The 10,049-nt window shown below is 53.4% G+C and overlaps 1 protein-coding gene across 3 annotated transcripts in view; it reads left to right on the top strand.

Annotated features, from left to right (window-relative positions):
• IQANK1 (IQ motif and ankyrin repeat containing 1) overlaps positions 1 to 9,556 on the top strand; it is a 77,405-nt gene extending 67,849 nt beyond the window's left edge. For all 3 annotated transcript variants that reach the window (XM_025214226.1, XM_006032481.3, XM_025214227.1), the window contains exons 13-15: positions 3,269 to 3,403; positions 7,610 to 7,738; positions 9,382 to 9,556. In XM_025214226.1, the coding sequence (XP_025070011.1) occupies positions 3,269 to 3,403; positions 7,610 to 7,738; positions 9,382 to 9,556 (439 nt within the window). The remainder of the gene's footprint in view (positions 1 to 3,268; positions 3,404 to 7,609; positions 7,739 to 9,381) is intronic.
• The last annotated feature ends 493 nt before the right edge of the window (positions 9,557 to 10,049 follow it).

Below are 10,049 nucleotides of genomic sequence, written 5' to 3'. Positions count from 1 at the left end.
GAGTCCCCTTCACTCCCTTGTCCAATTCGCTGATGAAGACATTGAAGAGTATCGGTCCTAGGACCGAGCCCTGCAGGACTCCACTGCTCACACCCTTCCAGGTCGATACCGACCCATCCACTACGACTGTCTGGGTGCGACCCTCTAGCCAATTCGCCACCCACCAGACTGTGTAGTCATCCAAGTCACAGCCTCTTAACTTGTTCACCAGTATGGGGTGGGGTACCGTATCGAAGGCCTTCCTGAAGTCTAAAGGCCTTCCTGAAGTCAAGTGCAAGGTGCTCCACCTCCGGAAGAATAATAAAAAACACAGATATAAAACAAGTGACACCTGGCTGGATCACAGCACTATAGAAAAGGATCTGGGAGTCTTGGTAGATCACAGACTCTGTATGAGTGCAGTATGATGCAACTGCTCAAAAGATGAATGCAGTTTTTAGATGCGTCAATAGAAGCATGAGGGTGCAAGACCTGGGGGTGATAGTGCCTCTTTACTTGGCACTGGTCAGGCTGTGGCAGGCCAGTAGGGGGTGCTCCTGCGCTGAGCCGCCCACCTCCCTGTGCCCGACCACCTTCCAGGCTCCGAGTGCCTCCCTGGAGTGCCTCCCATCCGGCCGACCCCTTCCCTGGAGCACACCCGCTAGCCTGGGGTTCCCGCTGCCACCATCCAAGGCTCTGGACTCAATTCTGGCTCTGCGCACCTTGGAGAACACAGGTCTGATCGTCCAATGGGTACTAGACCCAATACAGGCACTTGGGGCACTTCCCAAGTCAGGGGCTTATTAGGAAAGTCTCCCTTAGTCCGCAGACCTAAGGGCCCTCCTCGGCATAATTTAGACCCACCCCTCAATAAGTCTCCCACACCGGTCACAAAGGAGAACTTTATTGATTACAGGGGTAGGGCGGAAACAGGGTAAAAGGTAGAACAATATCATAGAAATATCAGAGGAATCTCAGAGGAATCCCATAGAGCAAACCAGGGTGGCTGAGGTAGCCGTTTAAACACGCATCTGAATTACTGTAAGCTAAATATCTAATCGGATCTCGAGTAGCTTACTCGCATCGTCCAGAGGTGGTTGGAGTTTCCTCTGGAGGCAGGGCACTCTTGGAGCATGCGGTGATGAGGAGAGAGCCCGTTTCAGATTCACCTGGATGACCGCATGGCTAATGGCTCCCCTTCTTCCTGGCCCGGGCCTTTTTATAACCTCTCTGACCTCAGCAGCCCGGTCCAATCGAAGCTGCCAATACTGGCCACAAGCCGACCAATCTACCAAGCATCCCTGGCTACCTGGGCCCATGCACAGGGCCGGGCTTTTCCACCCCCTGCCCAGGTGACCAGAGCATTCAGGCCCCAGGCTTTTGTCATGTAGACTAGGTAGGAGATCCCCGCCCTGAGGGATTCAACACCAGCCTCTCAGGCTGGCAGAGACAGATCTCTGGAGAGGGGCACCGACGGTGGCATTTCTGCCACACAGGCCTCATCTGAATACTGTGTGCAGTCCTGGGCTCCACATTTTAAAAATATGTGGAGAAGTGAGAGAGGGTCCAGAGGCAGGTAACAAAAATGATCAAGGGCTTGGAAAGCAGGTCATGCAAGGAGTAGCTGAAGGAGCTAGGCATGTTCACTGTTAGACCCTGACTCCATGCGGCACCCAACGACTAGGGAGATGACGATCCAATTGCCCATGGATCCTGTTACTCATTAGACAGGGCAAGCAGGGAGCAAACACCAGCACACATTGCTTGCAACAGCTTTATTCAGAATGGAGACAGCTTCGGACAAGGGTCCCTCTCAGACACACAGCCCGTGAACTAGGGGACCTGCAGTGAACAATAGTTTTTTCCCACGTTTATACACTTTGGTTTAGGTTCATTAACATTGACTTCACCTTCGTCCCTCCTCCTGTTCCACCCACTTTTCCTCCCATCTCAAGCCCCGCCTCTGTTTACTGTTTACTACTTTAACATGGACTTGCCTATGCATTTCACTCATTTACATGTCTTTTTGCTATGAGCATATTTCTAAGACCTTGACTTCTCTTCTTCGGTCAATGGGAAGACTGACCAAAACCTGGAAGCTTCTGGAGCCTTCTTTACCAATCATCATTCACCTTTTTGCATATGTTCATCTTGGATTCTGTTACTAAGTACGTGTTGTTTTTCACATTCCAGTCTGTTTTTCTGTTCTAGGTTCTACCATCTTCCACATTCCTAAAGCTTTACCTCATTCACAGCACACAAACTCACCCAGACTCACTTGAAAATGGTTGACACAGTTAAGATGTGCATAAGCAAATGGCTGGCTTAGATATCATTCTGCCTTGTGGTCAGCAGCTGTGCTAGGCCACAGGCAAAGCCTTCATTCAGCTGGAAATCCAGTGCTCCCCAAGATCCAAATATTGTCACCCTAACATTCAGCTTGAGGGAAAAAGTGCTTAAGTGGGACATGACAGCAGTTGTCACATGCTTGAAGGGCTGCCATAAAGAAGAGGGAGAACTCCTTTTCTCTCTTGCTGCAGTGGGGAGGATGTGGACCAATGGCTTGAAGTTGCAGCAAAATACATTTAGATTGGAAATCAGAAGAAATTTCTTCCCTGTTAGAACAGGGAGGCAGTGGAATAGTGAGGCCTACAGAAGTTTGTGGACTCTCCACCACTGGAGGTGTCCAACTTATGGGTATTTTCCAGGCTTGTGGGCTTTGCTGGTAGTTCCATGAGCCTGGGAGGGAATTCCCTCCATGCCCCCACTGCTAAAAATGGCAAGTTTTTTTAAAGCCTTCCTCAGAGGCATTGAATGCTGGCTTCAGTTGGGGATTTTGACTTAAATCCAGAGGTTTCTGGCTTTTCCTCTTCAATCCAGGTCAGAACGATCATCATGTTTGGGGTCAGGAAGGAATTTTATGCCATGGTCAGATTGGTACGGACTGGGAGGGTTTTGCCTTCCTCTGTAGCGGGGGGCGTGGCCCTCTTCCTGGGACCTCTCAAACGTTTATTAATAACCTTTACAGCATCAGGGCATTGGTTGCCATGGTCCCCCTGCTTTACCTGTGGCTGATTAGGGTGTTAAATCTTGTGCTGTGTCTGGGGTGACTGTCATGTTGCTCAGAGGTCAGACACGAGGTTTGTCTGGGATGGTTTGGACAGGGCTGATCCTGCCTCAGGCAGGGGTTGGACTAAATGTGACCTCTGGAGCTCCCTGCCAGCTCCAAATCTCTAGGATTCCCCATCCTGACTAATGGCTGGGGCCTTTGCCTTTCCTACTCATGCAGGTGGCCCCTGATCATCGATCCATCTGGACAAGCTGCAACTTTCCTGCGATATCGAGATACAAATTACCTGAACGCACTGAACCCCAACCACATGAACCCAGAGACTGTCCGGCTGGCTTTGCTGGGGGCCATCAGGTAGGGGCCAGAGCTGCTGAGGTGGAGTGGTGGGTCTGGAAAGTCTTGGGGAGCACGTGCAGGTGAAGTGCTCAGCAGGATGCTTTTGGATGTGAGAGAGCGAGTGGTCATTCAAGCCCTGTTTCTGTCTCTTTCATTGGGGGAATGGCAGCATTTGCTACAGTTAGCACTTCTGTGCTTCGGGGAATGCCAACTGAGCAGGACCTCCTGTTCCCACTTTCCTCGTACATGGCAGGACTAAGAATTCTAGCCACACAGGGGCCTTGGTCTCAGTTCCATGTAGCCCTGAAAACAGACGGGCTGTCTAGCACAACAAGGCCACCAGCTGGGCACAGCCTGAGAATTAAGCGGGGGCATGCCATGACACAAGATCACAGCCTTCAAGGCAGACAGGTTGCCTAACACAACAAGGACACAGCCTGGGAACCAAAGAAGTGTGTACCATATTGTCTCATAACACAAGATAAGTGACACGAGCTACAAGACTCCAGAGCAGCCGGGTGGGGGGCTGAGTCCTGATTGTATAGGCTGATAGATTGTTAGGGGCTGGGGGGAACAGACCAAATTAGGAGAAGGCCCAGAAGGCTACATGGATGTGTGACCACAGAGAGACAGCCAACCAGAGAGAGCCATGGATGAAGAGTCATCAGGAGTCCTCAAGGGGGAAGGAGAATACAAAAGCAGAGATTTGAGATTAACAAAGAGTCCCTCCCTATCCCTCCTTGCTGTCCCTCCTTCTCTTCCTTTGTCTCGTCCCTCCCCATTCCTCCTCCTCCCTGAGGGGGGTCCCTGTCCCTGTCCCCACTCCCTGGGTAGGGTCCCTGAGGCCACCATGGATTGAGGGCATACCAGCAGCCCATCTCATGCACCCCACTGGAGCGGGGCTGTGGGCCTCAGCATCCCACCTCCAGACTGCTGACACCCGAGAGAGAAAGCCTCAGAGTAGAGCCTGCATCCTGACCAGATGCACTTTGACTCTGATGACAGCCCTAGGATTGGTAGATATAGAATTGCTTAATTGTTTGTATTGTTGCTTTTCTGTTCTCACTCTGTATCAATAAATGTGCCTATTATTGAACGGAAAGGTCGTGGTCGGTCTGAGGGTTGTGCCCACCTGGAACAAAGATATAGGGGCTGGGTCCTAAATTCAGTCCAACACAGGGGCCTTAAAAACCACTGAGGATGGAGAGTCCACCACCTCTCTGGGTAACCTGTTCCAGTGCCTCACCACCCTTCTTGTGAGAGAGTGTTTTCTAATATCCAACCTAAACCTCCCTTGCTGCAGCTGGAGCGCATTGCTCCTTGTTCTGTCATCTGCCACCATTGAGAACAGCCCAGCTCCATCCTCTTTGGAGCCACTCTGCAGGGGATTGAAGGCTGCTATTCAATCCCCCTCGGTCTTCTCTTCTGCAGACTCAATCAGCCCAGTTTCCCCCAGCCTCTCCTCACCAGTCCTGTCCCCCAGCCCCAAACCATTTTTGTTGCCCTCCACTGGACTCTCTCCGATGTGTCCACATCCTTTCTGCAGTGGGGGCCCACAACTGGACACAGGACTCCAGATGTGGCCTCCCCAGTGCTGAATAAAGGGAAGAATCACTGCCCTCGATGTGCTGGCAACGCTCCTACCGATGCAGCCCAGGATGCCAGTAGCCTTCTTTGCACCAAGGGCACACTGCTAGCTCCTGTCCAGCTTCTTGTCCCCTGCCCTCCCAGGTCCTTTTATGTAAGTGGTAGCTGGTGCTTGGGTTTGTCTTCCATCAGGTTCAGAAGGCAGTAGTGGTAGGATGGTTTTTTGATGTCAGCAGAGATACCCGAGAATGGTGTTCAAGTGCAAGGTACTCCACCTTGGGGAAAAAAACCCCACAGCATGCTTATAGGCCTGGCAGTGCTACGCTTGCTAGCACCATGGCCGAAAGGGACTTGGGGGTCATGATTGACCACAAGATGAATATGAGCCACCAATATGATGTCGTAGTTGGTAAAGCGAGCAAAACTCTGGTTTGCATCCACAGGTGCTTCTCAAGCAAATCCCAGGATGTCATTCTCCTGTTGTACTTGACCTTGGTGAGGCTGCAGCTGGAGTACTGCATCCAGTTCTGGGCTCCACAATTTTAAAAGGATGTGGAGAAGCTTGAGAGAGTCCAGAGGAGAGCCACGTGCATGATCAGAGGGCAGGAAAACGGGCCTTATGGTGGGAGGCTGAGAGCCATGGGACTCTTCAGCCTAGAAAAGCTCAGGCTCAGGGGGGACCTGGTGGCTGCCTATAAGTATAGAAGGGGTGTATATCAGGACCTGGGGAACACCTGTTCACCAGAGCACCCCAAGCGATGACAAGGTCAAATGGTCACAAACTCCTCCAAGACCGTTTCAGGCTGGACATAAGGAAGGACTTTTTTACTGTCCGAGCCCCCAAGGCCTGGAACAGACTGCCTCCAGAGGTGGTGCAAGCACCTACTCTGGACTCCTTTAAGAGACATTTGGACGTTTATCTTGCTGGAATCCTATGACCCCTGCTGACTTCCTGCCCCTGGGGCAGGGGGCTGGACTGGACTCGATGATCTTCTGAGATCCCTTCCAGCCCGAATGTCTATGAAATCTTTGACGGGGTCACAAAATGCTTAGACACAGAAGTAAAGGTGGATGTTGTTTTCTTGGACTTCAGCAAGGCCTTCAATATGGTATCTCATTCTACTCTCATAAATAAATGACGAGGCTGTGACATAGATGTTTGCATGGTCCAGTGGGTGGCAAATTGGCTTAGCAGTCGCACCCAGAGCGTGGTAGTAGACAGGTCGGTATCAACCTGGAAGGATGTGGGCAGTGGGGTCCCACAGGGTTCAGTCCTTGGACCTGTACTCTTCAATGTCTTCATCAGTGACTTGGATGTGGGTGTGAAGTGTACTCTGCCCAAGTTTGTGGACGATACTAAATTGAGGGGTAAAGTGCACGCTCTGGAGGGTAGGGAACGATTGCAGGCAGACCTGGACTGGTTAGAAAAGAGTGGGCGAACACAATAGGATGCAGTACAACAAGGACAAGTGCAGGGTGCTGCACCTAGGGTGCAAAACTATCCAGCACTCTGACTGGCTGGGGAGTGACCCTCTCAGCAGCACAGAAGAGGAGAGGGATCTCGGAGTCATCGTGGACTCCAAGATGAACATGAGTCGTCAGCATGACGAAATCATCAGCAAAGCTAATGAAAAGCTTTATCCTGCATCAGCAGATGCACAACGAATAGATCCAAGGAGGCGATACTTCCCCTCCATGCAGCACTGGTCAGATCGCAGTTGGAGTACTGCGTCCAGTTTTGGGCACTGCACTTCAAGAAGGATGTTGATAGACTTGAGAGGGTCCAGAGGAGGGCCACTCGGACAGGCCCTATGAGGAGAGACTGGGAGACCTGGACTTCTTCAGCCTCTGCAAGAGAAGGCTGAGGGGATCTTGTGGCCACCTACAAATTCATTAGGGCCTGGAGCCTGAATTCAGGATGTCACAAAAAGACTGCCAAAGCTCACCCATGCTTTGGACCACTATCCCCTTCCTGCTTGTCCATGTAGGCACCAACGCTACTGCCAGGAATGAAACTGAGCAGATGAGAGGTGACCATGAGGCTCTTGGCAGGAGGATTAAGGCGCTTGGAGCACAAGTGGTGTTCTTATTGATCCCTCTCATTGATTGAGCATGTGGGGCTCACTCTGCCTAAGGTGGTCCTGGGTGCATGTGTCAGGAGCAATCGTGGCCCTGTTGGGTTGGCAATATGTAAGCAAAGAGCAGCAGCCTTGCCCCCATGGCACTGTCAGTCTAAATGTACAAGTCAGAGCAAGGCTGAGAGAACAGGAGCATAATTATCCCCAGGGTTTGAATGGAAAGCTGGAATACAGTGGTTGAGATGTGCTTAAGGTTACACAGAGTTTCTGGCAGAGCCAGCAGCTTAGCCGAGGTTCCTGAGTCCCAGTCCAATAACCAACTTTGTTTTAGCCTGTACCCTGGAAACCAGGTCAGGCAAGGAGGCCGGGAGCACATTTTCCAAGGTAAACTAGCACGTCTCTCTGCAGTCTGGATCCTTCTGCCTGGCAGTGTGAGTAGAAGTTTATGCATGTAACGCCTGAGGCCTGTAGTTCCTGTGATAATTGATAACTTGGGCTGAGGGGCTTGGACTCTCTTCTGAAACGTACTCACTGTTCAGCCGCTCCCCCACCCCCCCAGGTATGGAAAGCCAGTTGTGTTTGACATGATGGAAGTGAACATGTTCGATGCTGTGAAGAGGCAGCTGGAGGGAATCGCGCCTGGCCTGGCCGAAGCAGTTCTCAGCAGGCAGATAATGCAGAACGAGAGGTAGGAACCACTGACTAAGGAAGTCCTGCGCCTGTCAGCAGAGAATGATTGCTGGCCCCAACCAGACCGCCTCCCCAGCCGAAAGAGAGGCGTGGTGGGTGACCCTCCCACCTACTCTGCTAGCACCCCTAGCCCAGAGGCCTGTCTCCTGCTGGTGTTGTGACAGCTGTAAGTATCTAGATACAGAGGCATAGGTGAGGTAGCGACACCTCCCAGCCCTTCCCCAGGGAGCGGCCAGAGGGCTGCTGCAATGGTCACTTCCCTCAGGCCTGGAGGTGAGATGTCATTTCCACCGGCTCAGGCTTGGCCCCTGACAGTGCCTGGTGTGGAGCCAGAGGCCCCCTGTCCTGTGTGTAAGGGATGTGCAGCCACTTTATGCATCCCCAAGCACATGTGGCCTTTTGGATATGGCTGTGTGCAACTGAAGCTCTGGTGTCCGGGGTCCCTTGCCTTCTCTTTTTACTAGAGACTGCCACCGAACGTGTATTCCTGTTGGCCTCGGCCCAAACTGCTCCTGTGCCCCTGAGTATCAAAACCACCACTTCCCCAGTGTGCGGCCAGGGTGCAGTTATGTTCTGCTAGTGCAAAAATACACGGGGCCTCAATTGCAAAGGCTGCATCCAACAGGCACTAGCTTGGGCTGCTGGGCCAGAGCCTTGCATGTCATTTAATTCAGAAAAAAACCTTTCTGAAGCAGCCACAGCATGTGCAGCCTGCTGCGCGTTGCTCTCCAGGGCTGCCCTCAGGAGCGCCTTTAAGTTGTCCCTGTCACCAAGGGGCTTTGCTTCGAGGCTATCGGCGTCTCCTGCAAGTGACCCAGGTGCTATGGCTCCAGCTCTTGTGCAGAGGGCGGGGAAGCAGCGCCTCACCAGCCCCCTCAGAAACTGTCCTGCGGCTAAGGAACACGGGAAGCAGCTGTGCCAAGCTGAGTGCTTGTTCCAGAGGGTCCCTCGTGCATGTGGCTCCCTGATGTGGCCTGCGAGCTAACGCCACAGATAGGCAACCCAAGCAGGGTGCGGGGCCTGGGACAAATCAGCCCAGGCGGGGCCCCATCCTGCTCCAATCCTGGACCCGAAGAAGCTGCTGCTGCCAGTGTCAGTGGCAGGGGGGGGGGGAGCAAGCAGCTGGATGCAGAGGAGCCACTCTGCCCGGCTCTGGGGCCCCCCAAAGTGCGCCCGTGATGACCCTGGTCACAGAGCTTGTTTCTGATCTGGTGCCGCCAGCCAGGAGTCAGTACAGCTTCCTCTGTTGACAGCTGAGGTGACTGGCACAGCTTCCCTACAGTGATGCCCTTCTTTTGCACCCGAGTCTAGTGGGCGGTGCACTCATCCAGGATGGTAGAGAGGCCTCTCCCCCTGCTGAGGCTCAGCCCCACAGCCCTCGTTGCCAAGCAGTGAGGCCTAACTGCATGTCCCTGAGCCATCCAGCCTGCCTAAGACATGGTCTTGGGTGTGTGCAGCATGGGCTCCCGGGGTTGCTCCAGGACTGCTGTAGTCGATGCACAGGCAGCTGCTCTGCCAGTGCCAAGCTCTGTGGCATGGGCTGAAGTAGGGGGATGCTGTTGAAGGGCTCCAGGGCCCAATCCAGGGCCTGTGTGCTGCAGTACTCTGGCTCCCTACAGCACTGCTCGCTGCCTCCTGCAGGTACCTGTGCTTAGCCAGAGCGACTGACGGCCCCGAGTATTCCCGCACCGCGTTCCAGGAGGCCCGGACCAAGAAATTCAAACTGTTCGTTGTCACCAAGTGTCACCACCCTCCTGAGGAGCTGCTGCAGCAGCTCCTGCCCATTCAGGTCGTGCTGTCCCGGAGCAGCTGGTAGGCACAGGCCACGTCCAGCAAAGGACAGGGGGCGGGGTGGGGGCGTGGAAACCAACAGCACGTTGAAGAAAACACATCCCCGTGTAGGCTTGTATCTTGCAGGGCACTGTGCGGGCCTGGGCGTGCTGGGTACGGGAAGGCACTAAGGTGCAGGGTTACAAGGGATGGCTGTCAGGCAGCAGGGTGGGGAGGGGAGACATGGGGCGCTCTGCGTGGTGCTGCTCCACTCTGCCAAGAGGCTGGAGAAAGTGCAGGCGCACTGCTGGAAGGCTCTGCCCCTGGTCTGACAGGCCCCATCACTGGGGCCTCAAGCTAGTGCCCCTTTTCCAGCTTCACTGCTGCCTGTCTGCTTTCCCACCTCCCCCTATCCCTGGGAGTGGACCTTGGAGCAGCCTTTTCACCCAGGTGGTTGTTGTGCTGCAGTTTTGTAACTGGGATGGCCAGTTAGGCACAGCTCCAGCCTGCCCTGTGCTTAATAAACATTTGCTGAAACC

The sequence above is a fragment of the Alligator sinensis genome, unplaced genomic scaffold (assembly GCF_000455745.1).
Source record: "Alligator sinensis unplaced genomic scaffold, ASM45574v1 scaffold987_1, whole genome shotgun sequence".
Lineage (NCBI taxonomy): Eukaryota > Metazoa > Chordata > Crocodylia > Alligatoridae > Alligator > Alligator sinensis.
The sequence above is the reverse complement of the archived record's forward strand: the minus strand, read 5'-3'. Positions and strand labels throughout refer to the sequence as shown.